The sequence below is a fragment of the Arachis stenosperma genome, chromosome 8 (genome assembly GCF_014773155.1).
Source record: "Arachis stenosperma cultivar V10309 chromosome 8, arast.V10309.gnm1.PFL2, whole genome shotgun sequence".
Classification (NCBI taxonomy): Eukaryota; Viridiplantae; Streptophyta; class Magnoliopsida; order Fabales; family Fabaceae; genus Arachis; species Arachis stenosperma.
The window spans coordinates 5,123,886-5,151,852 of record NC_080384.1 but is presented as its reverse complement, the minus strand read 5'-3'; the positions used below and the strand labels follow the sequence as shown (position 1 = coordinate 5,151,852).

General features: G+C 34.5%; 4 protein-coding genes across 4 annotated transcripts; 2 read left to right on the top strand and 2 right to left on the bottom strand.

The window, feature by feature from the left end:
• Window positions 1-3,197: 3,197 nt before the first annotated feature.
• LOC130945083 (uncharacterized) lies at window positions 3,198-7,279 on the top strand. Its single transcript, XM_057873750.1, has 2 exons — window positions 3,198-4,139; window positions 6,348-7,279. The coding sequence occupies exons 1-2, from the start codon at window positions 3,612-3,614 to the stop codon at window positions 7,113-7,115; spliced, it is 1,296 nt and encodes a 431-aa protein (XP_057729733.1). The 5' UTR covers window positions 3,198-3,611; the 3' UTR covers window positions 7,116-7,279.
• A 3,006-nt stretch (window positions 7,280-10,285) lies between these two features.
• LOC130945276 (protein MAIN-LIKE 1-like) lies at window positions 10,286-11,327 on the top strand. Its single transcript, XM_057874007.1, has 2 exons — window positions 10,286-10,357; window positions 10,797-11,327. The coding sequence occupies exons 1-2, from the start codon at window positions 10,286-10,288 to the stop codon at window positions 11,325-11,327; spliced, it is 603 nt and encodes a 200-aa protein (XP_057729990.1).
• A 2,165-nt stretch (window positions 11,328-13,492) lies between these two features.
• LOC130945274 (uncharacterized) lies at window positions 13,493-15,307 on the bottom strand. The gene has a single exon (XM_057874006.1). The coding sequence runs from the start codon at window positions 15,305-15,307 to the stop codon at window positions 13,493-13,495; it is 1,815 nt and encodes a 604-aa protein (XP_057729989.1).
• An 86-nt stretch (window positions 15,308-15,393) lies between these two features.
• On the bottom strand, window positions 15,394-16,959 carry LOC130945273 (uncharacterized). Its single transcript, XM_057874005.1, has 2 exons — window positions 16,876-16,959; window positions 15,394-16,137 (listed from the first exon to the last, which is right to left on the bottom strand). Exons 1-2 carry the CDS (start codon window positions 16,957-16,959, stop codon window positions 15,394-15,396), a joined length of 828 nt encoding a protein of 275 aa, XP_057729988.1.
• Window positions 16,960-27,967: the final 11,008 nt, after the last annotated feature.

Below are 27,967 nucleotides of genomic sequence, written 5' to 3'. Positions count from 1 at the left end.
ATTTTTTTATGTCTAAAATAGTGTTACCTCAAAAAACAAATCCAGACTCCACGTCTCCAACAATGACAAAAGCAATCAACAGTTAATCGACGTGCTAAAGAAATCCGTGGATGGTTTCAACTTTCAAGTTTCAACAAAACTAATCTATTATTAATAGGTTACAAAAAACTGAAATATAATTGAGGTAACCGCGTTATCAAAAGGGTATTGTTTTTAGGGTGAATGTTATGGTGTCTATAATGTGGTGTCTATTTATTAAAAAAAGTTAAAAGTTATTATTTTATTTAAAAGATATAAAAATAAATAATTTTTAAAAAATCAAAATTTACTACAGAAAATAAGTTAAGCAATATTTTAGCAAAAATTTATAGGCACCATAGAATTGACTTTTTTTTAGATCAAATTCATTTCAATCAAGGGAATCGGTAAAATAAAAAGGTAAAAGTCTAATTATCTTTGACCCAATATAATCAAACATATATGAGATAAAAAATAAATTTAATAATAATTCAGCTCCTATATATTTTATTACCTTACCAATTTACTCAAAAAAAATTTACCGTTTGTCTTAACCTCGGAGTTTCACACCGTACCATGTTAGAATATAACAGGCAAAATAACACATAATCAATTTATTATGAAGCATATCATTTAAGTAAAGTTCTACTAGCATCTTCCGGTGGGAAAAGCTGTCCAAATTAGGAGAGAAAAGTGGGGAAAAGAAAAAGAAAAATAGAAATTAAGGAAGTATAGTCCTTTTCATTTACAACTTTTTGCATCTATTTACCTCTTCCCTCTTAGTACACTAAGGTTACGTTTAAAATAGAGATAGAAATTGAGAAAAAAAAATTATGTCTTAATATTATATTTTATTTAAGATAAATATAAAAATTATAAAGTAAATTTAAAAATTAAATGATAATAATTTTAAAAAAATATTAAAATTTTAATTTATATATTTACAAATTTTAATTTTTTAAAAATATTTAAAAAATTAAAATTTTATATTTTATAATTAAAATTTTTAATTTTAATCTTTAATTACTAAATTCAATATTAATATTCAGTCCCAATTCTCGGGTTTTCCCCCAATCTCAAAAAACAAATGCAGCCAAATATCCTACCCCACAATCAAGAGAGCATTGATTCTGTTTAAATGATCAAGTAGTTCTTCGTAATCTGACTTTGATCATTATTGCACGTGGTTTTCTACCAACCGCTCCACATTTATAGATCCGATTGAAAAAATAAAACAAAATAAAAATAATGCTACATATAGCTGAACCAATGCTACATATAGTTATTTTAGACCAGTATTTAGGTCTAATTTAGATAAATAATTTAATTAATTTTTTTAAAAAATAATTTAAATAATAAATTATTATATTAAAAGTAATTTATAAATAAATTATTTTGTATTTAAATTTTTAATTTTAAAAGTATTTATTTTAAAAAAATATAATAAAAAATTGTTTATTATAAAAAAAGTTATTTTTTTAATTTTTTTATAAATTTTTAAATAATTTTTTAAAAAATTATAATTTGATTTTAAAAATTACATTAAATATTAATATTATTATTTTTTATAAATAAAAAATTCAAAAAAATTACTTTTAAAATTTTTTAAACGAATTCTTAGTTTATAATAATTTACATTTATAATTAGAAATTTATACATATAAAATATATAATTTATATTTATTAAAATTTATATATATAAATTAATAAAATCTATTTATTAAAAATAATTTGATATTTATATTCATTAATATTAATTAAAATTATTAAAAATGACTGATCTTCAAGATTTTTTAATAGTTGTAATTATAAATGAACATTAATTCAATCGTAACGGGTTGAGATTTATGCCGAATCCGATGTTAAAAAAGAGCATGCAAAATTTATATAGTGTTTTTTTTTTTTTTTTTGAGTCATTGCTTGATTAAGAAAATCCTAAAAATTGGATCGATTATTGAACTATGGACCCTTTAGTAAGTTTTAAAAGTAATTTTTTTAAGTTTTTGATTTATGAAAAGTAATAATATTAATATTTGGTATAATTTTTAAAATTAAATTACAGCTTTTTAAGAAATTATTTAAAAATTTATAGAAAAATAAAAAAATAATTTCTTTTATAATACTACTGTTTTTTATCATATTTTTATAAAATAAACATTTTTAAAATTAAAAATTTAACCACAAAAAAATTTATTTATAAACTATTTTTAAAATAATTATTTAAATTATTTTTTTAAAAATAATTTAATTAAATTATTTATCTAAACTATTTTAGTTATTAATCTAATTGATTCAATTGTAATTCAATGAGAAAAACTGTTTTATAATAAAATAATAAATAAAATATAAATAACTATCCTATTTGATTAAAGTGTTGATTATTGAATAGTTCATTGATGTGTTATTGTTGAGATGGATACATCTAAGTGGTGCCCACATGCACCTCATTGCAGTATATGTGTGGCATAATGACAAAAGCTTATCTCTCTCTTCCATTTCGTAAATCTATTGGTGTTAAACACATGCCTAATCTCATAACTCCACTTTTGCTTTGATTTCTAATTACTATTTGGGAGGGAGACGACCTTAGCTTATAGGAGGCCAGAAAGTGTTAAACTATTCCCAAATAAAGAGGGTATGATGATCTCAGTTATTATTACTTCAAGAAAATTATTGAAATAATTCCGTAAACAAAAAGAAATTATCAAACAAAATCAGTCATTAAGCATTTAATTGGATACGAATATAATAATTGGCACAATTTGAGAATAGACAATTTTTACAAATAACATTTTAGACTAATTTAATTTTTACGCGTTATTTGTGTATTATTATATTAATAAAAATAATAAAATTTTAATTTATTATGTAGATAATCATTTAAACACATAGATATGATAGAATAACGGTATAATATAAAACTAAAAACTCTTTACACACATTAAAATTGAACCCTATTTATAATATAGCTAATAATCTTTGTTAATATTGGGGTTTAATATAGAGATTTTTTCCCTTCTAAAAATTTTGAAGGTCAACAATTTTAATAATTTTTATTAATATTTAGTCAGTATAAATATTAATAAATATAAATATAAATTATTACTGGTTAAATATTAATTTAAAATAATATTATTGCTATTTCTACATATATGAAGCGAAAAACAATAAAAATGTCTGCGCAACTGGGAACCAGGTGCTGAAGGACGATGACGAAATCAAAATTGAAAATTCAATTCCATTTTTCTTTCATTCTTCATTTCTGATTCTAAGTCTGAGATGGTAGGTCATCAAAGCCAGGCAGCCAAATATGCGTGTGGTAACAGCCATGTTGATAAGTGTAAACATGCTCCTTCCATTTTCTCTCTAGCTAGCTTCCTTCTTTTCATATCATCGCATCCATCGCACACCACGTGAGCAATTAACAAGGGAAGAAGAAGGAGAAGCGCGTCATCATCACCAACCTCTCTCAGGGGTTTCCGTTTTCCCCTCACAAAAAACCAAACTACCAGTAGTAGTAACCGTGATAACCGTACCTAAAACCAAATCAGTTAGTTAGAGAGAACCGATAACCGAAAAAGAAAGAGAAAAAGATGCTACGGAGCCCGAGGAAAATTTCCATGCCCTTTACGAAACTGGGTTGGAATCTTGATTGGCGTTTCCTTGTGTTAATAATGGCACTACCCCTTTCTTTATTTTTCATGTTCCTTTCTTTTCCCAACCCAACCACTTTAACAAACTTTTCCGCCTTTTACCCGGTCCGCCACTTTATCAGTATCAGGTTCCCTTTGGGAACCACCACCACCGCCATAATGGATGACGATTCTCCTCCTTCGCCTTCGAAGGAGGAGTTGTTGCGATCAAGAATGGCGGTGTGTTTGGTTGGAGGTGCTAGAAGGTTCGAACTCACAGGACCGTCCATAATAGAGATGATTCTGAAGGAGTACCCGAATTCCGATCTGTTCTTGCATAGTCCGTTGGATTCAGACACGTACAAGTTCTCGCTGTTGAATTCCGCGCCTAAAATCGCCGCCGTTAGAATCTTCCAGCCTCAGCCATTGCCCGAGAACGATTCCTACGTCAGAGTCCTCTCCTCCATGAACTCGCCTAACGGTGTCCAGGTTTCATGCCTATTCTTTTTCTCTCATTTTTTTCGTTTCAATAATAATAATAATAATAATAATAATAATAATAATAATAATAATAATTCAACAGCTTCGTAATTTTGGAGTATTAGTATTATATTTCTGAATTAATATACTACAATAATACGTACACTTCTTCCATGTATGTTTTTTTTTATTATCGTTTCTTTTGATTTAGCACTTTTCTTTAGGGAGAGTTTTTTTGGTTTTCCACCTCAGTGGATTTTCTTTTTTGCAGTGTCGATCGAATTCTTTTCTTTCCAGATACCCTTTCTCATCATCACCTAACCAAATAGAAAAATGCAAATTTCTTATTTTTATTATTAAAATTTGTTTTGTTTGAAAAATTAATTCATTCTTTTCTTCTTCCTATCATCTTCCAAAGTCTATTACTACGGATGCTAAAAAGCAGCTTTCGACTTCAATCGTCATTCTCGAGGGGGACATAATATTTTTCAATAATAGAGAGAAGAGAAAAATATTACGGAAAGTGGTGGTAGGAAAGTTTGGAATCACTATTATTATTTTGATAAACCACTTTTAATAGGAATTTAATTTCTATCCATTGTTAGCCAATAATAGTCAATGCAAATCTCTCATAAGCTAATATCTAATTAAGTACATGAAAATTAAACTTTTCATTAAACTCTCTATTTATCCAATTAAGTACGTGAAAGGCGGCTAACAATATTTTATAAATGGAATGGTACTTTTTTTTGTGTGTGTCTAAATGGGATGGCATATGGCAAACCGTCCCGGGTGTTAACAAATTTCTTTTTCGTTAGGAAAAAAATGCACTCCTTATTTAACATTACTTCACTTTTATTTTATTTTTGTTTTCTTTAATCGCTGTAGTCAATATTTTTATTAATATTGACCATGATATAAAATTGGTAATATATCTATACAAACCTTTTCCCTTTGACTAATAAATACAAATTAATTCTTTCAAATGATCTCTTACCTAAATAATATACTATTTAAGTATTTATTTTTCTCTCTCATATTGGTTACAACTTTTTTAGATATATATTTTCTTTAATTTCTCTTCCATTTTTGTTTTCTAATTCTGTCTAGATTAGATTATTCACATTTTCTGTTGAATAATTTGTTCCAGCATTATTTTGTTGAGTTTGCTCGGCAGTGAAATTTGCCTCTCATTTAATTTACTTGGTCTCTTGAAGTTACAATAAGCCATAAAATGAACGTTCATCTATTCCCAAAAAAAAAGGGAAAAAAAAATAAAAAGAACGTTCCTTGTAGTGCTTCTTAGGTCATCACCAAATAACCGTAGCTTGTTTCCACTTGCAATTCAACAATTCTACGTTTAAAATCCCAACGAATTCAAAGATTTTTATTTCATAACGTCATCAATAATGCCTCTTAGTGTCTTAGCCTGCGTTAACCTCCTCCGTGATCGAATAGCAGATATTCTTTTTATTCTTTCTTATTTAGTGGGAAGCGGTCCATTTCAAAAGTTGCAGTACTATTTTATTTTATTCGTCACACAAACATAACTCTAGCTGTTACAAAAGCTTCATATTGCTTATTTTATTTTAAGTTATAACTATTAAAACATTCATTTTTTTTTATTATTTCGAACTGTCCAATAAGGCAATAAGAGCCTTCTATTTATTTCTAATGACCTGTATACCTGGACTTACTATTTATTATCTCGTCCTATGATGTTGATATAATTTTGAGAAAAATTCTCTACATCTCATTCAGCAGCTTGGGGTTCCATATTGAGCTTCCCCTGTATTTTCCTTCTCATCCGAATATCACCTGTTACTACTCTAATTTTATATAATATAATATCATAAGTTTAAAATAAATATCTAATCAGGAATATATTTTTTTAATCATTATTAGGTGAATTTCTTAATGCTGGATCAGTAAATAAAGTTAGAATGCTACACCATACTTCGCTTACTAAGAACAGAAACGGATCATGGCTTAAAATATGTTCTCTTGGGCTTTAATCTAGTATAGATGTTAGAATTAATCATATGACATGATTAAATTACTTTTGAAAAGGCCGTTTGTGGATCTAATGGTACTGGCGTCTTTTCTTAGTTAATTAGTCGACACAAAAAATAAAATAATGTGAATTTTTGTTCCACTACTTGTCAATACTTTAGGGCTAACGTGCAAATAATTGGTGTTTTCAATATGTTCTGGCAGGGGCTTCTTCAATATTTCAACTTGGTGGAAGGATGCTTAAAGATGATAAAATCATATCAAGAGAAGAACAATTTCACCTACGATTGGGTAGTTCGAACAAGAGTTGATGGGTACTGGAACAAACCCCTTGGCCCAGAAAACTTTGTAAGAGGCAAGTACCTCGTTCCAGTTGGATCCTCGTACGGAGGCCTCAACGACCGTTTCGGCGCCGGCGATATTAAAACCTCAACCGTCGCATTGTCTAGGCTTTCCCTCATTCCAAAACTCGACTCTGCCGGATTCAACAACCTCAACTCAGAGTCAGCCTTCAAAGCCCAACTAACTACCCAAAAGGTGGCCCATCTCACCAAGCTTCTCCCCTTTTGCATTGTTTCGGACCGTAGGTACGATTTTCCTCCGGCCCGATACGGCGTGCCAGTGGCTGCTCTTGTCAGCCCGGGCCCGTTGAGTGGGGCGAAATGCAGGCCGTGTAATCCCGTGTGCCAGGGGAAGTGCGTGGAGAGTGTGATGGAGTCACTGGACAAGGAGTGGAGTTGGACCCATTGGGCCCATGGGGCCCTTGAGCTGTGCGATGCCCATGATAGATGGGAGGCTGGTTGGGAGAAGATATTTGATCGTGTTGTTGGAAAGAAACTTGCTGGTGAACGAAAGAGAGTTCGATCTATGGATTTGGAAGAGTGCGTCGAAAGTTTCTTAAAATTTAAAAAACGAACTGCCATTTGGGATGCCCCTTCGGTTATACAGATTTGTAAACTGGGTTTGGATTAGAACTTAAAACAGCTGTTTTTCCTTTTTTTTTTTCTACTTTCATAGTTATAGCTCCATTCACAATTTAGTAGAATTAATACTTTATCAATTTTTTAGAATCGGATACACTATCAAGGAATAGAGAATGTGGTATATACAGTGAATTTCTATACTGTTATTGTAGATGCATATTTTAATGATCCATTGTAAATACTAAATAACGGTAAGCATTCTGTTACTTCTTCTTCCATTTTATTTTGTCGAGTATTAAATACAATTGTACAAAGGTGCGTACTCATATTAGTATCATCGGATAAAAGGAAAAATAGGATAAAAAGAAGAGATAATTTATATCATACATGAAACTTCTTATAAATATCTATATGTACTTACATGTATTACGCTGATATTATTGGCTATTGCACTAGGCAGAAAAGGGAAATAAGGGAGGGAGATGTATTAATTGTAATACTGGTACTAGTATGATAATTATGATTTTACATGAGTAAATTATTGGATATAAGATTGGCCAGTAATGTCTATATCTCGATCTCCAGTAGAAGGAGGATGGTGCTTGAATTCTATGACATTTTTATCAACGGGACCATCAGCACTTTGGCTCTCGCTTGCTGGTGCCTTTGTTTGTTGCTGATTATCTTTTTCTTCTTCTTGTTGGTCCTTTTCTGTTCCGTACATTCCACCACCATAGGCACCATGTGTAACCGGCTCCATCCTTGAAATTTGGGGTCCATCTCCGAGTTTTTTCTTTGACTCCTGTTTTTCCATTAATATTCAACGTTGTTATTCACCTGCCTTTTCTTCTTCTTCTTGTATTCTGGCTCTTTTATGTTGTATTTGTATATTTATACGTCTTTGTGTCACCTTGTGAATCAAACGAGTGTCTCTTCTTGTTTCCGTGGCAAAATAGGTTCATGCCACGCAAAACGTTATGTTAATTAGTTCTTCCATTATTGTATATATCCATTTCTATAGATATATTATGGGACTTCTAAATTTTATATGTGAATTAATATTTAACGCTGTTATATATTGACTTGTCTCTTTCTTTGAAATTTGTCACGATTTTTTTTCTGACTCCTCTTTTTCTATTAAGATTCAATGCTGTTATTGATTTATCTCCTTATGCTGCTGCTTTATTCACACAATCAGTTTTGCTATTGTTTCTTTTATGTTGTACACGTATGCATTCATCTCACCTTGTGATTTAGACAAGTATCTCTTCTTATTTAGGTGGCAAAATATATTCATACCACGCAGCAACTCGTTTCTTTCCAATCCTGTTATCCATATCCATTTCTATAATATTTAAAGAGGAGTGCTAGGGGGCCAGCAGAAATTGTGATATATAGCCATCAATTAGCCATCATAAGTGTGTTTAACGGTGGGAGATTACATTCAATGGTGCAGGATTACTTATTTTACTTTTGATGGTTAAGTGCTGGCCAAATTTTAACAAAATTACTGACCCTCTAGACTTTCTCATATTTAAATTGTACTACTAAATTTTATAGGTGAATTGAATTATTTTAAAATTTTAAAAAATAAGTTAATTATCAAATTTTTTTTTACATGTAATTGTATATCATGTTTAATTTATTTTTGGTAATGTTCACCGTAAACTTCAATAATTAAACAAGATAGGAGATTCGAAGAAAAATCAGTTCGGTCAAATTAATATGATGGATTTGTATATATACTTTCATTATATTCTAAAGTATTTATACATTAAATTTCTTTCAACTTGTGTTATATATATAATAGATAATAAATTTTATTTTTATTTTAGAAAAAATATTTTATTTTATTTTATTTTGAATAATTTTTTTAATATAAATAAATTAAATATTTTATTTAATAATATATATAAGACACAATTTTTAGGTTATATATATATATGCAGTTTAGAAATCAAAACATATTTAGTTTATATGAAAAATATATGCATTATTATCTCATTTACATTCGCAACGAAGTAAATATATATATTTTTAGATCAAATTAAAATTAGTATAATTTTTTATTATTTTTATATCATATCAATTTAATTTTTAATTAATATAATTTTATTTAAAAACATTAATTTAAAATTATTTTTAATTCAGTTCAATTTCAATAATTATGATTAGATTCATTTTAAATTTAAAATTAAAAGGAATTGCAGTTATTTTTTTAAAAACTAAATCTCGTGAATTATAATTAACGCTGTGAGAATCGGACCAATTATCGAACCGGTTGAGTAACTGATAATAATTTAATTAGAGTTGAATCGTAGTTAAACCGGTTTAATTAAATATAGAAAATTATAAAAAATTTAATATATAATTTTAAAATTTTAAATTTAATAATTTTTAAACTAATAAAATTTGAAATTTAACAATTTTACAAAATAAATTATTCATAATTTATTATTAAAAGGTCATAAACAACTTATAACATTCTGAATTTTTAAAAAAATAAATAATAATTTATTATTTTATTTTAAAAAAATTATTATTCTTCTAAAAATAATTAAATTAAATTTTATGATACCTTAAATTTAAAAATTATTAAAATTTTTAAATTATTTTATTATTATAATAAGATATTTCAAAAAAAATAAAATTATTATTATTATTATTATTAAAATTAAAAAAAAGAAAGAAAGTATATATATATATATATATATATATATATATATATATATATATATATATATATATAGGGTAAAAAACGCATTTAAGCCAGGCTGAGAAATATTTTACGCAAATCAGCCAAAATGAAAATATTTTCAGCATTCAACCAATGATCATTTTAATGTAATTCGAATTAACATTGTTCGAACTACATTTGCACCTAATTCGAAACAACATGGTTCGAATTAAGAACATTGAAATTTGCATGTAATTCGAAACAACTTGAATCGAATTACAAAAGAATAATTCGAATTGTATCGATTCGAATTAGTAGGGGAACGTGACACTAAGGAGTTCGAATCATATTGATTCGAATTATTCATTGTTGGTGACTTCAGGTAATTCGAATTTAGTTGATTCGAATTACTAGTGAGTTGCTTATATAAGGAGTTCGAACTAAGCTCATTCGAATCAGTTTCCCATCCTCATACCCCACCAAATCTCAGAGAAAACGACCCAGAATCTGTACGAGAAAGACTCGAGAGGCATATTGAGGCGATGGGGGACGATTCGGCAAGACTGTATCGTTTGGATGGAGTCGCTCATATCGCCGGGGTGATCAACAACGAGGTTAGTGGTTTTTGATAACGGTATATGTTTAGTGGTTTTTGTTATTACTTTATGAAAGTGGTTTATGAAGGTGGTTTTGCATGCGGTTTTGTATAGTGGTTTTGCATGCGGTTTTGTATAGTGGTTTTGTATACGGTTTTGTTGATGGTTTATGTTAGCGATTTACGTAGGTGGTATTGGTAGTTGTTAATTTGAGTGGGTTTGGCCGGTGGTTTTTGTAAGTGGAGTTGCCACTGGTTTATGCTAGTTTCATATTTGTATGCGGTTTTAGGCTGCTTTGTTTCTAGTGGTTTTTTAGATGCCGTTTGACTATCCGGTTTTGCTAGTGGTTTAATATATCTCCTTTTGCATGTGGTATTTATTAGCTGTTTATGTCCTGATTTGTATTTGTAACCGGTATTTGAGTTTGTTCTAATCATGCGGTCCATGTAATGCGCAGCCCTGGCATTGCATATCGAGTATGCGGCGGCAGCAGGGAATGCGACTTGATGAGAGGTACGTTTCGTACTTGCAGATGGCCGAATTATACCATCTTGCGATACTGAACGACAGATGGTTCCGATTAGACGAGCCGCTTGTGAGTGCATTCGTCGAGAGGTGGCGTCCGGAGACGCACACTTTCCACATGCCGTTCGGAGAGTGCACGATCACACTTCAGGACGTGGCGTACCAGTTGGGGTTGCCAGTGGACGGACATTACGTCAGCGGTTGCCTGACAGATTTTCACATATACATACAGGGTACCCGGCCAGCTTGGCAGTGGTTCCAGGAATTGCTCGGTGTGTTACCTCCCCCGAGCCAAATTCAAAAGTTCGCAGTGAACTGCACCTGGTTCCAGGAAACTTTTGGAGAGTGCCCCGAGGGGGCCGATGAGGCGACAGTTAGGCGCTATGCCCGTGCCTATATCATGATGTTGTTAGGCACCCAGCTGTTTGCTGACAAGTCAGGCAATCGTATTCACATCAGATAGCTACCGTACGTGGCTAGGCTTGAGGAGATGGGTGGCTACAGTTGGGGGTCGGCGGCGCTTGCATGGTTGTACCGGTGTATGTGCCGAGTGGCCAACAGACATGTCGTGAAATTAGCTGGGCCATTACAGTTACTTCAGTCCTGGATATTTTGGCGGTTTCCTAGATTTTAGCCTGATGGGTATGATGCGTTTAGCTGGCCCCTGGCATCCAGGTATGACTATCTCATTATATTATGTTTACTTATTCTATTTATTTAAGTTCTCGACTGTAATGTTATACTAGTTCGTCACATTAATGATTGACTTCGTATCTTAATGGCCTTTGAAGGTGGTCAGGTTACAATCCTGGCATTAGCGAGAAGGGACCTCGGGTGCAGATGACTCAGCTGAGGATCGACATGTTACAGCCTAGGGATGTGAGTATGAAAAAAACCTTTGCGGAGTCAATGTAAATTTAGTTATAGCTAAATTTATCTTCTAATGTATTCGAGATGCTTTTTTCAGTTTATATGGATGCCATATAGCACACCTAACGTCGTTCAGGTTGTCCATCCGGAGGTGTTGGAGCCTCGTCATACGGCCTTATGGCGTTCTGTCACGTCGCTGATATATTTTGCCGTGGTTGAGTGGCACCAGGTTGATAGAGTGTTACCGCAGTTTGGAGGCGTACAGGTTTGCCCCCGTCCCGCCTTGAACATCGACTTCTTGATGTCGAAGAACGGTAGAGGAGGTGATCGTTGGTTCTCGCACCATTTGTAGCACTGGCATCTTCACTGGGAGACACGTGCGGGGCACGTGCTTCGGTTTGACGTTGTTGCCGACCCGGGTCCTTCACATGACTTCTTGGACTGGTGGCATCAGCACGAAAAGAGGTTCTTGTCATCAGAGATGTACTTGGGGTATCCTAGAGACATTTCTATTCCAGTAGATGCGACACAGAGGGGTGTCGGTAGAGTTCCCGACATGGATCAAGTTTATGACGTTCCTGATAGGCGTCGGGTTGACAGGAGAACTCGTGTTGGGACACGACGTAGCGACCGGGAGTGGAGGTGGTTGGACCAGGCTATCGAGGAGGGTGACCAGGCAGGTAGGGGTCGTGGAGGCAGACGGAGAGGGCCTGTAGCGCACCACGTTGGGGGTGATCATCGTGATGATGCCGTTTCAGGAGGGGCTGCTCAGGGGGTTGTTATACCCGATGCTGGTGGAGCTGGTGGATAGTGGTATCGGTCTGGTATGGGAGATCCTTCGGCACCTATTGACGCTGGACTAGGAGAGGGGCCACTCGGAGATTACTTTGTCGGTGTTCCCGGTCATGACCAGACACTTCAGGAGAGTACACCATGGGTGAGTCCGGGTACCATGTTTTTAGACTTTCTTGCCGGTGATAGTCTTGATGCAGAGTACGGTGGAGAGCACTTCTTAGATGAGATCACTGCCATCATGCAAGAAGATGAGGCTGGTCGTCGAGGGGGTCAGACGACGGGGTCACAGGCACATTTAGATGTAGATCTGAATGAGCCTCCATCCGTACCTCCTGCTGACTATTTTGCCTTTGGTGGTACACCCCCTTTCGCAATTACTGCTGGGTCACATTCAGTTGCCGGGCCTTCTTTATCCCGGCCGTTACATGTCCAGCCTACGAGGCTTGCACAGCCACCCCCGGAGGATGAGGAGGATGAGATAGAGGATGAGGAGCTGTTGATCCAGAGAGGTCATAGGACATGGGTTCCACGACATTGCTTCACGGGATCGCACCTGTTTAGATGATTTGTGTATCATGGTGTTTGTTACTTCATTGTCGGTGTCATATGCTACATACTTATCTTTATGTATTTCAGTTATGTGTGTTGTTTCGTAGGGTCATTTAGTTTATCAGTTGATATGTGTGTCTGTTTCTTAGTGGTTAAATTGTATCAGTCACTATGAGAACTATTTTACTTTGCTTATTTATATTATTTCCGTTACTTACATTGCAAATTTCGTTAGATTAGAAACTTCAATTATTGTGTTTACTACGTACGTGGTCATGTAATATATTATTATGAAATAGTTCACATTCGTTAAAAAAAAGGCATACAACGCACTTGTAACTAGAAAATTTTTTTAATTAAAAAATAAAAGTCCGAACAATGGACACTAGTACATCTAACAACATAGCACCAATCCTACCCATCTCTGACTGTATGCCTGGGTCCTCCGACCTGTGGGCAGCTCCGATGAGTGTGTCCAGATTGCCAACATAAGCCGCATCTCTTAGGCCGATTCGGATCTGCCTCGTCTATATTTGTCTGTATCCGAGTAGACCTGGGACGACCCTCCCTTGCACGCCTCTTGTTCGGGTCCGGTATCACTGTTGGCTCAGCATATGGTGGCCAGAAACCCTCTCGGATTGGAGGTGTGAATCCCATTCGATAAAAACTAAAAATGGAGCTGAGACGATAAACAAGGTGGACGTAGGAGTGCCAAGTGACTCGTGAGTAGGCACAGCATGCCAGTGTGTGCGGACACGGGAAATGAAGTGCCTGGAAGTATCTGCAATCACATGTCTGAGATCCAAGTGAGACCCTGTAGCTACCCAGGGAGAAAGAACCAGTAGGAGTCGTCTCTACGACGATGTACTCCGAGGTGTCCCTGTCGTACAAAGTAACAGTGAAGCACCTGGCCATCTTCAAATTGGCCTCGATACATTTCACTAGGTGTTGACTGAATTGTTGTCCGGTACCCAACTGGGCCTCCGCCTCTCTCCCCTTGCGTACAAAAAGTTCGGCCAACCTACCATACGTTGCCTTCACCAACGAGCAGACAGGAAGGTTCCTCACACCCTTGAGGATTGAATTCACACACTCAGAGATATTCATCGTCATGTGACCAAATCTTCTACTCTCATTGCAATACTGTGTCCACAATGAATACTCAATTCGGTTCGCCCATTCACACATCGCCGGGTCTTCCGAGCGTAGAATATCAAACCAGTAATCGAACTTGACCTCGGTTTTAGCATAGGCAGCGTTCACAATAAGCCTCCTTGCGTCTTTACCCTTGAAGGTGAGGGCAAAATTTGCTGCTACGTGTCGAATGCAAAAAGCCCGGTATGTAGCCAGAGGTAGCCAGCCCCCGTCGGGAGCCTCTAGTGCAACCTTGATGCCGTTATGCCTGTCAGAAATAACGAGCAGACCCGGCTGTGGTGTTACATGCTGACGGAGGTGGGAGAGAAAGAATGACCACGACTCAGCATTCTCACCCTCGACTAGTGCAAATGCAACAGGGAGTATGTTGGAGTTCCCGTCTTGTGCAATCGCAACAAGTAACGTACCCCCATACTTGCCATATAGGTGGGTGCCATCAATACTCACCAACGGCTTGCAATGACGAAATTCCTCGATACACGGTGGGAAAGTCCATAACAGTCTGTGAAAATATGTCTGAGACTCATCCAGCTGTCCCCCAACTCGAATAGGGCTAGTCCGAAGAACTGTAACAGAACCAGGCATGGTCACCTGCACTCCTAACACCCACCTTGGGAGCTCGTTGTACGACTCATCCCAGTCACCATAAATGACGGCAACAACCTTCTTCTTGGCCAACCAGACCCTCCTGTACGTAGGCCTGAACCCAAAGTGTGAGGCCCTCGCATTTAGGAGCACATTGATGTTGGCGAATGCATCAGCTCTAACCATTGGCATAATGAATGCCGATATCACATGATAATCCAAACTCCTGTGATCGCTAGAGATAGAGCTGGCCTGACAAGTATGCGGTCCATTGTACCGTTTGACCTCCCAAATGCCCTTACGCTGCCGGAGACTAAGCCGAATCAACCATGTGCACCCATTCCCGAACTCAGAACACTTGCCAACATAACGGCGATAATCAGACTCCATTACCTTGTACTGTACCCCTCGGTGGATGCTGTAAGTCTTAACACTTAACAGGGCATCCTCTTTATCCTGAAATTGCTGACCAACTTGGAACTCTGTCATACCAGCTGACCCTTTGCATCTCTCGCGCCAAATCCAGCAGGCTCCCTAGGCACCCCCTCCTGCCTCATGGCATCCAGGTCCAAAGATTAAAAATGTGGAGGGTACTGCTGTGTGCCAGAGCTAGAACCACCACCCGCACCGGCAGGCTCACTCGCTCCAATATCATCGCCACTGTCATCAGCAATCATATCTGGCTCGACATCATCGTCCTCTGGATCATCAAACAATCCATCTCCAGCCCCAGCCGATGCATCACATTGTACAGAGGTACGTAGAAGTTCTCCTGTTCCAACCTCGTTGCCAACACTGCCGTTGAGATCAACAACGAATGAAGGGGAGGCTATAGGCTGGGCGGGTGGCTCGTACGCAGGGACTGAGGAAGATGCAACGGCAGGTCTGGAGCTAGAACCGACACCCGTCACTAAAGTGTTGGTATTCCGGTTTAAACCCCCCGAGCTGGACACCACATCAACTAACTTTGCCAACAGCTCTGGTGTCCTCACTTCGGAAAACTGCCGGCAACAATGAAACATGACCTGCAAGTCCTCATCACTCCCGATCGTGAAACAATCATACTTCACGGTATCTTGGAGCACCGTGATTGGAATGTGATAGAAAAACTTCTTAACCCTTTTCACGTCGTCCAGACCAAGTTTCAGTAGTACAGAGCTAACAAGGTCATCAAAGCTCGTCGTAGCACTCACGATAATACAGAGAGGATCCTTATCGGTGAACTTGACACCGGAAGGAGTTTTCCTCTTAATCGATCCTCTGTGGTGAACCAACACTATAAAACTGTCCTCACCAGACACCAGCCATATGATCCCTCTCTAACGAGGGCAACTCATGTTCATCAAATATATATAGAGGTCTGGTACACACTAATTCAAAACAATCTAATTCACACTATATATACATAATTTGAATAAAGTCAATTCGAATTAAGGCTTGCTTCATGTTTCTTACTAATTCGAATCGAGCTAGTTCGAATTATCTTTATCTCGTTTTTTCTAGTAATTCGAATTGACTAGATTCGATTTAAGCATGCATAATTCGAACCTTATTGTTTCGAATTACATACAAATTTCAATGTTCTTAATTTGAACCATGTTGTTTCGAATTAGGTGCAAATATAGATAAAATTATATTGATTCGAATTACATTAAAATGATCATTGGTTGAATGCTAAAAAAATTTTTATTTTGGCTGATTTGTGTAAAATATTTCTAAGCCCGGCTTAAATGCATTTTTTACCCCTAAACCCCTTATATGTAACCTTTCCCATAAATCATGATCATTAACACCTAATTGCATGCTTCATTTTTGAGTGGTACAAGAGAGATAGAACCGAGAGAGAAGAAAGAAACCATGAACTTTCCAAACATTTTCGGTTTGGATTTTTTGTGATTCGTAACTTCAATCTAAAATTTAATCCGATAAAAGTATTTGTATCTTCCTTCTTTACACGTTAGCGTAACTTTGGTTCGGTAGAAATTGACGGTGACATAGTTCTCTTTCTCCTTGAGTTCGGCCAATTGAAGTTCTAGGAGACACAGATGATATCTGACCTTTTTTTCTTCGACAACTCGATTAGAAAGCTTCTCCAAAGTTTTTGTTGATTCTGATTTCGTACAGAGGTAAGGGGATTTCATTTTTTAAATTATAAGTTTTTAATTTAAGAATGCCAAAAGCTTATTGAGTAATTGCAAATAATTTATACGTATTTTGTGTGTTTAATTGATGAGAATTGGTTGTAATTGTGAGTGTTAGTTAATTTGGTGATGCTTGTTAAATTAAAATGTGAATTGAGTTTATGAATTAGGGTTGAATTGAGACTGTTTTTGCTAGAATTTATGGCTATGGAAGTGGATGGTAACTGATTTTGGTATTAGTATGATGGTGAATAGGTGCTGATGAATGGCTAGTAAAAATATGCGAGAAGGTGATTTTGGTTAGTATTAAATGTTAAACGAGTATGGTCGGAGAAATTTGTAAAGTCTAAATGAAGAAATGAATTTCCTTAAATTTCAGAAGCAAAAGATTGAAAACAAGCTAATTTTATTGAAATAGAAAGAGGCTTAGCTTTAAAGAAAATGATTTGATTCTAATTGATATTTTGAACGGCGTGAATATTGAAAATAATTTGTTACTTGAAAATGTTTTGAAAAGGGTTTGAAAGGTGGTTAGGTTGGGACCCTTGAAGGGTGGCAAAGTCTGGATTTTAGAAGAAATGCTGTTGAAATTTTATAAAATCTAAGGTTTTATTTAAAAAGTTATTTTAAATGATTTGGTTTTGGAAAATTAAATTATTTTTTATTTATTTAGTTGAGAAAAGGTGTATTCTATTTTTAAACTCGATTTATTATGACAAATCTAATGTTTTAAATCCAATTTCGTAAGGAGATATTTTGTTTTAAGTGTTGTTTTGAGCTCGTTTGTTTTAAGAAAAGGAATCTCTGCCACAGGAGAACAGAGAACAAGGATTTAAAGAATATATTAACTTAAAGAGATTGTCTACCACAGGAGAGCAGATGTGACATTATTTGGGCCTTAGTGCCAAATGTAAAGTGGGGACGCCCACACACTGAGAACTATTTTCCAAATGTATGCTTATTGATTCGGAAAGTCACACTGTATACGGTTTAGCCGTACGACTTAAAGTCACACTATATGCGGCCTAGCCGTACGACTTATAAACACACTGTATGCATCTGGAAAGGCATATCTGGGAGTTGTGCCCGGGTAATGTCGGGAGCGGGTAGGCAACCGACACATGAGCTCATGGCCTGCGTTAGGAAGAGACATGCATCATGTTGTTTGCACATTTGCATTTGGTTGTGTTTTCTTGTATTACTTCTCTGTGATTGTGATGTTTGACTTGTTTGTATGTTGGCTTGAATCCCTTACTTGTGCTGTTAGTTCACGGATATATTGAGGTGAGATGCTGTGGTTGAGAAATGATGATGTGGCTGAGAGATGGTTAGTATGACTAATTTTGTGATTAAAATCTGTTTTGACTTTAGAAATTTAGAGAAAAGCACTTAATTTTCTAAAGTAAAACTAAAAGTATTTTTAAGGATTTAATAAAAATAGGTTTATTGAGTAAGGCTAATTATTTGCATTTTATTTCATTATTTTTACGGCATTTTCATTCTCTATTGAGAACGTGTGGTGTGTTCTTACCCCAAATTTTCCACCCTTTCAGTGACACAAGTTCGAAGACTCAGTCTGAAGCTGCGGGCGGTTATTGACTTTATTTATGAGTTAAGTTATTTTCATAGAGTTTCCTTGCTTGTCGCTTAAGAATTTTATTTTATACAGAGGGATAGGTGTTGTATTTGAGTTCTATTTTAATTTACTTGTATAAGATTTATTATTATTAGTAATTATATGATTATTATTACTTGGTGATGTTTGATATATGATTTTTAATGAGTTGAAAATAATTTTCTAACTTTTTATAAAAATTGAAACGCGATATCGAACTAAAGGCTCAATATTAAATAGATAACAAAGGAAACAGGTTGGTAACACCTTATTTTTGGTACGATCATGACGTGCTAAAAATTAGGGCGTTACATTATGGTATCAGAGCGGTTCATCCTGATTAGAGCCTTGAGAATGGACTGACTATGCTTCATTGCATACTCTGAGTGTCTGTCATGTAGTAGGTCTTGTTCGAATAACAAGAATTAGAGCTTTAAGCGCATTATTGCCTATTGATTAACGCTGTTAGCTTACCGTTGCATATCTGTTAATGTTAAGTCTGACCAACTTAATGTTGATGATTTATGTATATGGGAAACTTAACGGGTTATTATAGGCAAAATAGAAGTAATAGGTAACGTGAATCGTGGGTTTTGGAAACGTTAGGAGTTAATTTCTTGACGTTACTTGGTTATGTATCTGTTCTTTCATAGTTTGCCTTGAGATTCTAGTTCGAGATTTCTTTCATAAAGAGAGTTAACTGATTATTCTCCAACCCTGTTTCCTTATTCATATGCTTTCTCATTTGATCCTGATTGTATATATGTCTTCTTAAATTTCTTGGATATCCACCTTGTATTGTTTAAACTCCTCTTCTTGACTCGTATATTTTTTGATGTAATTTTGGACTTGTTTAATGCGTCAAAGTGAATCATTGAAATCTTTGTGAACCTTGTCCGAGTTGCTTATCCTTTATCTGAGGTCTTGTATCTTTTTGAGTGACTTGAGATTTGTTTTGATGTCACGTGCGACCGTTATACATAGCAAGTGGTGCGTTAGTTCTTTATGATGCGTCTGATAAACCCCTATTTTATGATTCATCTTATGCTTAAATTGAACGTTTTTATCAAATCTTCACCCACTTATTCATGTAAATTGCATGGTTTTACTATTCCTTCCTTGTTTTATGATATATGAGAAAACATATTTCCTATGCTTTAAAAATATCAAATTTAATTATCCTTTATTACCATTCGGTGCCGTGATTTATGTGTTGAGTGATTTCAGGTTTTATAGGACAGGAATGACTTAAAGGATGGAAAGGAAATATACAAAAATGGAATGAAAGCACAAAATAGAGTTTTTGAAGAAACTGGCAGCGACGTGAACGTGTGGACGATGCGAACGCGTGCTTTGCACAAATTGGCATTTGCGCGAACGCGTGGCTCATGCAAAACACAGATGACGCGAATGCGTGACTGACGCGACCGCGTGGAAGAGCAAAACTCCAGATGACGCGACCGCGTGACCCACGCGGACGCGTGACGTGCACGATCTGTAGAAATTGCAGAAGTCGGCCCCAGCAACTGCTGGACCCTTTTTGGTTCAGATGCAAGCCCAGAGAACACAGATTAAAGGCTATAAATTGGGGAATCCATCCATTCAACAATAGACGAGATACAATATACATTCATTCATAATATACACAATTTTAGGATTAGATGTAGTTTTTAGAGAGAAAGGCTCTCTCCTCTCTCTAGGATTAGGATTAGGATTAGGATTCCTCTTAAAGAATTTAGGAATATTTCTTCTTCTCAATTACAGGTTCATTGTTCCTTTTAATTATTTTCTCAACTTGGTTTATGAACTCTTTATATTTAGATTGATTTTCTCTTTAATACAATTTGAGGTATTTCATATTTATGATTTTAATTTAGCTTTTTACACTCTTAGCTTTGGTTGAGTAATTGGTAATGCTTGAGTTGTCAAAATAAAGCAGTGGTTGAAATTGGAAGTTGCTAATTAATTTGGATTCCACTAACTCTAGCCTTTCCAAGGGAAAGACTAGGATTTGAGGATTCATATTGATTTATCCACTTGACTTACCTTCATAGTTAGAGGTTGACTAAGTGGGAGCAATAAACAATTCTCATCACATCTGATAAGGATAACTAGGATAAGATTTCTAGTTCTCATACCTTGCCAAGAGATTTTATTATTATTATTTTATTTTTTTTGTCATTCAAACTACTTGCTCCTTATTTCAAAAACCCAAAAGTATTGTTTTCCATAACCAATAATAAAACATACCTCCCTGCAATTCCTTGAGAAGACGATCCGAGGTTTAAATACTTCGGTTATCAATTTCAAAGAGGTTTGAATACTTCGGTTTATAAATTTATTGGGTTTTGTTACTTGTGACAACCAAACTTTTGTACGAAAGGATTTTCTGTTGGTTTAGAAGCTATACTTACAACGCGAACTTATTTGTGAATATTCTTTACCGATAGAAAATCCGTTCATCAGCGTCTCTGAACACGAAAGGTAGAGCTTGTAAGCGTGCAACGTCACAGGATGTTTTGGGGTTTTGAGTCCCGTGAAGAAGTTTGCGGAAATTAGATTTTTTACCAGTAATGGGTTGCGAAGTATTTGATAAGGTTGAGAAATTCACAAATAATCTATTTGTTAAAGTATATTTTGGAGTGATGAATATACCTCAAGTTGAAGTTTGGGAATTGAAGCCCTAAAGTTGGTGTGAGATTACATTAGTGTGTGGATGTTAAGCACGTCATTTCAACCCATGTATATTTATAACATTTCGTTGTCTTGCCTTACCATCACATGATTAAACCATGTTATCTTTTGCATCAAACCTCCCTTCTTACTTTTGTTTTGCAATCACACTTCTACCCTTATATCTTTATGCCATATGACTATTAAAGTATTTGAAAGTTGTATATATGTATATATTCTGAGATATTTTTGTTTTTTCCTTAAATGTGTTTAAAAAGTGAAGTGGTATGAAATATCTTTTATTTTATATCAATTTTTGAGGACGAAAATTTTTGTAAGGTGAATGAGATATAACACCCCGAATTTTTAAAAAATTAAATAATGATTTATTATTTTATTTAAAAAAATTATTATTCTCCTAAAAATAATTAAATTAAATTTTATGATACTTGAGTTTAAAAATTATTAAAATTTTTAAATTATTTTTCTAAATATAATGAGATATTTCAAAAAAAATAAAGAAATTATTATTATTATTATTATTATTATTATTATTATTATTATTATTATTATTATTATTATTATTAAAGTAAAAAAAGAAAGAAAGAAAGAAAGGAAGTGGCCGAAGCCATTTGGGAACCAGGAAAAGAAACTTACTTATATGCATATGTATATATATACATATAACCAAAACCCCAAAAGAAAGAAAAGAAGCGTAGCTTATAAGTATATAAAATGTACCAGATAAAAAAAAAAGAAAATTTATGTCTAATAAATCTTTCATTGCGCTTTAATTAAGAAGTATCATGTGATATTTTTAATCTCCACACCACACTTACATATTAGACTATAGTTATCTCCTTGATACAAATTAACAAAAAAGTATTAGAATCTAAAATGTGATAGGATACCATCCGGTCTAGACAGAATATCGTACATTTTTTTCAAGCATGTCTATGACCAAGGTTTCTCCAATTTCTTAGGTCATAAAAGAATGACTTTTTGACTCTCATGTAACTTCATTTAAGTCCGAATATTGTGAAAAATCTACATCAAGTCTTCAACAACAACTAGCATCAGCTTGCATCACATAAAACCAATATCCTGACCACCAAATTATTTTTCACTTAACTTCTTTCAAAAACAGCAATTTACAAATAATGCAAAACGTATATTCCCACTCTTATTTAAAAAAAACGACCTTAATAAACTTCAAATGTCATATGAATGTTATAAACTTCATAGGAAAAATATAGGTCCTAAGATCCCTTGACACTTTTTAAGCACCCTATTGAGTTTTGAAAGATCAGAGTGTGAAAGGGTTCTATAACAATATTACTTATTTGTTTTGGAGGATATTGAGAAGGGAAAAAAGCTACATCGGTGTTTTCACATCACATGCAAACTGTACAAATTAAAGAGGGTTTTTGAGTGTCCTATGAATATCATTTAAGCCACAAGATAAGTTTTTCATTCAAAGACAAAATTTTAAGTAAAAATTATTGCAGGTTTTTGGGAATAGTTTAATAGTTTCTTAAGAAGAAAGACCTAAAAGGATGTAATACATAACTAGCTAGCTAATCATAGCTTCTCTTGTAGCATGGCCTTTTGAAACCACAATTTTTCCTTGCATCAGATTGTACATCATTGATCTTAAAAATCCCAAAGAAATTAATTACAGAAATCTCGCAACATTCTTGCTGATCATACACAGATGAATGTATACTCTAATTAGAATTATCTTTTAAAAGATAAATTATAATCTGCTAATTAATCATACTCAATTAGTTATCTAGCAATTAATCCCAATTAATAGAAGATATAAACAAATTCTTGTTCAAAATTCTGAACCAAGAATGAAAATAAGAAAGAAAGAACAATGCGGAAGAACGAACCAGTGAAAGGGGAGAGGCCTCGATAGCAGGGATGGCAGCTGCATGACTCGACAACCCACACGGAAGCGCAGGGCAGAGCAGAGGTAAGAGATTTCGCACACTGTAGATGAGGGAGTATGGGTTTCAGGAATTGTGGATGAGAGGCAAAAACTCAAAAAATTGGGGGGTTTCTGCAAAATTGGGGGAATCGATTAATGATTGTAAGATGACAAGGGGAAATGAAAAAATTAAATTATGATAAGATCCTCACCTAGATGGGTTCTTCCGCTGATGTTTCGGCCTCTGTTCCCACTCTTGTTTAGCGTGCTACCAAGCTCAACTCGTGGGTTTCTGCAAAATTGGGGGGAATCAATTACTGGTTGTAAGATAAAAAGGGGAATTGAAACAATGAATTATGATAAAATCCTCACTTAGCGGCACTTCTTGAAGTAGTCGCTGGGGATGTTGCGACACAGGGAGGGTGGGTGTGTTTCTTGCCTCTCGTCCCGCTCTTGTTCGTGCCAAGAAGATAGGATAAAACAAGGAAGCTTGAAGATATATATGCCCAATTTCACAGTGGTTTTCACTGCCCAGTCGCTATCCAGGGCCGTTTTGCTGCTTCTACCAGACTGCCGCTCACCTCTACTGCGATCCTTCGATTCTGTGGTGATTATGGCCATAGCTGCTACTTACCCGCCGCTACTCTCCGCCTCTGCCGTAGTTAGGGGTGGGCAAAAAAATCCAAATTTTGGATTTTAAACCAAATCCAAACCAAACTATTTTAAAAAACCAATTTTAAACCAAAAAAAATCCAAACCAAATTATATTTATTTTATAATTTGGTTTTTGATCCAATCCATTTAAACGGTTTTAAATCTGGATCCAGATCCAGATCCAAATTAAGATCCAAATCTTAAAAAAACCCTAATTTTGAGTCTTCTCCTCTTCCACAAATCTTCTTCGACAAATCCTCTCTTCGCCACCGTCAACATTTCTTCTTCTCTACCTCTCGTCGGTGGTTCGTCGGCCTCTACCTCTTCGAGTATTCAGTCTTCACTTTGATTCGAGACTCTCTCTCTCTGCCTTGACCTCCCATTCGCAACTCTATCTTCTCTCTTGTTCGGCTTTCTTCTTCTTTCGTTGGTGGCTCGCCAGAACTCATGCTCATCAATTGAGGTAAGCCTCCTCCTTGCCCTTGGTTTTGAGTTCTGAGTTTTATCTAGATTTTTTCTATTTTGTTGATTTGTTCTGTTTTGTTCCTTCATGAGTATACTGACTTCTTCACTTCAATGGATTGAATTTACATATTTTAAAATTTTTCAGTATTGAACATTTGAACTCTCCATTTCAATGGATCCTGCTGTAAGTTTCTTCTTCACTGTGGTTCACTTTTTGTTGAAAAATATCTAATTAAACTAAGTAGTAGTTGAATCCTTGATGAACTGATTGCCATGCTCATTTATTATTTTTTTGCTTCATGCATGTACCATAATATATATAATATATATGTAGCGCTAGTTGTTTATATACGGCGTATGAATTTTCAAATTGAACCCCCCTAAAACTTGATTTCATAAAAACTCATATAATTAATTAGTTTCTTATTACAATGTGGTATGTCTTTGAAAAACTAAGTTATTGTAATAATTTGTTAATACAAAATTATAAGTATAGGAACCAGTGTTTGCTTGGCATCTTCTCTTCACAGATCTACACAGATTTCATTATGCTAAATTTTTTAATTATTTCTAGTAATTTTGTAAAATATTGTAAGTATTTTTAATTTAGGGAGATTAGAGCTTATACCTAGAATGATGGTTGTATTTGATGTGATGATATAGTGAGTGAAATTTACATGAACCCATGTGGGAGAGAGGAAAAAGAAAAAGAAATGCAGAGGACCACAGAAGTCATATAATTGATTTTGACTTTTCTAGTTTCAATGTATAATAATATTAAGAACATGTTATGATATGTATTTGCAAGTGAATTTGATTCCCCTAAGATTATGAATTATATATAGAGTGATGTGCATATTTGTGTCCATGCTGATGCTGATGCCCATGACAAGTTGTTGAGCTACGCTGCTCTCTCTTTCAACCCCACAAGCTTAAAAAATCATTACAAATATTAATAATTTAGTATGTCATTGTATTGCATACATCCCCTTCACAAAATAAAATCATATTAATAATAAACAAATAAATAAGACACAGTATATACCAAACAAATTAAAAGAGACTTTCAATTAGATTCTATTTCATTTTTTTGGCTTACTAATCATATTTTGTCACTTTGAAGATTTTGAAAATACCTGAAAATTTTCACATATTTTATTTGTTGATGACTTGGCTTTAAAAATTAGCATAAAATCAAAACATAATAGACTCATCAGACAATATGAACCTATTTTTATGTTTCCAGAAAACATTAGTTCTGATATCACTGTCCTAAGTGAAATTTCAAGTTTCTGGTCCTACAGCGTGGGCTATAATAAATATTTTTTTTATTTTATTTTGAGGTGCTTAAAAATTGGAGTAACTTTACAACATTTGACCTTAGAAATTATATTGTAAGATATGAATATGATGAGCTTTTACTTTTACACCTTTATGTTATGCTGAAAATCTGAATTAGAGAATAAAGGATTCACTTATATAAGTTTGTCTCAAACATATTATGATCCACATGCTGTGCCTGCCGCTGCATTTAGTGACATTTCCATTTAGTGCATGATATGATACACCTCACTCAGTGAATTTGTAACTGATTTTCTATTTGGATGATTATATTTGGTACCTCTAAAGTACTTTTAATACCTAAATTGCACATGTGGCTCCCATATGTATATATAAATATAAACATATCATTGTGTATAAATAAAATTCAGATTAAGTTTGATCCCCACATTTAAGAGTTGGAAACAAATTTTTTGATCCCCACACTAGATGAATTGCCATAGAAGAAATTGCAAACCCAATGTATGTCCAAACACATATACATGTACCACGGAGACTGATTGAAGACTGATTAAACACATATATATTTTTCTTTTTATTTTATTAAGTTTGATTAATTTTGGTTAATTAGTTGATTAATTTCCAGGTTCTTTATGATTTAAGACCAAGAGAATTATACTAAGAGAAATCAGCTACTAAAAATAAGGGTTAGGGTAGTTAGAAGCTCAATCATATGATATATAAACTGAAATTATGAAGCTGTATTGGTTGAGTTTGTGTTGTTAGATTTGTGCTTGATTATGTTGTGGCGAATGTTTAATTGATCTTCTGAATATGTGATTTTATATTGTGATGATTGAATGCTAATCAAACACTTAGGGCTGAGATTAAATGATGAAAAGTGATAAGAGAACCAAGGATATGAAAGATTAAGCTTAAGGATAGTTGAGAATTAATAAAATACACCAAAATTGTTTCTGCAGAATTAAGCTTAAATGAAGAGAACATGGGCCTCTGAATGAAATGAAACTAATTTTTCTTGAAACTCTAAGAAGTCTAGTTGGTTGCATAAAAATTTTAGAATAGTTAGAGCTATGGACTGAGAGATACGAATTTTTGAAAAATGGTGCCTTGTGCAAAAAAGAAATTGAATTCTGATTCTGCAGCAGTAGATTCTTAAGTACATAACTCTCAATTCTGGATGTATTTTTGAACACAACAAAAAAAAAAAAAAAACAAAAACTAAAGGCTTTATGTATGAAACTTAGAAGTAGGAGTGTTTGCTGTCATGTCAAACCAGAATTCTGTAGATGATGAGCGGATATCTTATACGTTTTTTGGGGGTAATTTCATGTAGATTTTAGTATGTTTTAATTAGTTTTTACTGGAATATAATTAGTTTTTAGGCAAAAATCATATTTCTGGACTTTTGCTATGAGTTTGTGTATTTTTCTGTGATTTCAGGTATTTTCTGGTTGAAATTGAGGGAGCTGAGCAAAAATCTGAGTTAGGCTAAAAAAGGACTGCTGATGCTGTTGGATTATGACCTCCCTACACTCGAAATAGATTTTCTGGAGCTACAGAAGTCCAATTGGCGCGCTCTCAATGGCGTTAGAAAGTAGACATCCAGGGCTTTCCAAAAATATATAATAGTCCATACTTTGCGCGAAGATAGACGACGTAAACTGGTGTTCAATGCCAGTATCATGCTGCTGTCTGGCGTCCAGCGCTAGAAACAGGTTACAAGCTGGAGTTCAACGCCAGAAACAGGTTACAACCTGGCGTTGAACGCCCAAAACAGCCCCAGGCACGTAAGAAGCTTAAGTCTCAGCCCCAGCACACACCAAGTGGGCCCCAGAAGTGGATTTCTGCATTATTTATCATAGTTTACTCATTTTCTGTAAACCTAGGTTACTAGTTTACTATTTAAACAACTTTTAGAGATTTACTTTGCATCTCATGACATTTTCAGATCTGAATATTATACACTTTGACGGCATGAGTCTCTAAACTCCATTGTTGGGGGTGAGGAGCTCTGCAGCGTCTCGATGAATTAATGCAATTGTTTCTATTCCTCCATTCAAACGTGTGTGTTCCTATCTAAGATGTTCATTCGCGCTTAATTATGAAGAATGTGATGATCTGTGACACTCATCACCTTTCTCAACCCATGAACGTGTGCCTGACAAACACCTCCGTTCTACATCAGATTGAATGAGCTTCTCTTAGATTCCTTAATCAGAATCTTCGTGGTATAAGCTAGAATTGATGGCGGCCACTCTTGAGGATCCGGAAAGTCTAAACCTTGTCTGTGGTATTCCGAGTAGGATTCAAGGATTGATTGGCTATGACGAGCTTCAAACTCACTATTGCTGGGCGTGATGACA

Excerpts from the sequence above, each read along its gene's own strand:
- LOC130945083 (XM_057873750.1), top strand. The coding sequence starts at position 3,612 with ATGCTACGGAGCCCGAGGAAAATTTCCATGCCCTTTACGAAACTGGGT. Across the intron at positions 4,140-6,347 it reads ACTCGCCTAACGGTGTCCAG|GGGCTTCTTCAATATTTCAA; the intron begins GTTTCATGCCTA and ends ATGTTCTGGCAG.
- LOC130945276 (XM_057874007.1), top strand. The coding sequence starts at position 10,286 with ATGGGGGACGATTCGGCAAGACTGTATCGTTTGGATGGAGTCGCTCAT. Across the intron at positions 10,358-10,796 it reads CCGGGGTGATCAACAACGAG|CCCTGGCATTGCATATCGAG; the intron begins GTTAGTGGTTTT and ends TGTAATGCGCAG.
- LOC130945274 (XM_057874006.1), bottom strand. The coding sequence starts at position 15,307 with ATGACAGAGTTCCAAGTTGGTCAGCAATTTCAGGATAAAGAGGATGCC.
- LOC130945273 (XM_057874005.1), bottom strand. The coding sequence starts at position 16,959 with ATGAAATCCCCTTACCTCTGTACGAAATCAGAATCAACAAAAACTTTG. Across the intron at positions 16,138-16,875 it reads GAGTTGTCGAAGAAAAAAAG|AGAGGGATCATATGGCTGGT; the intron begins GTCAGATATCAT and ends TGCCCTCGTTAG.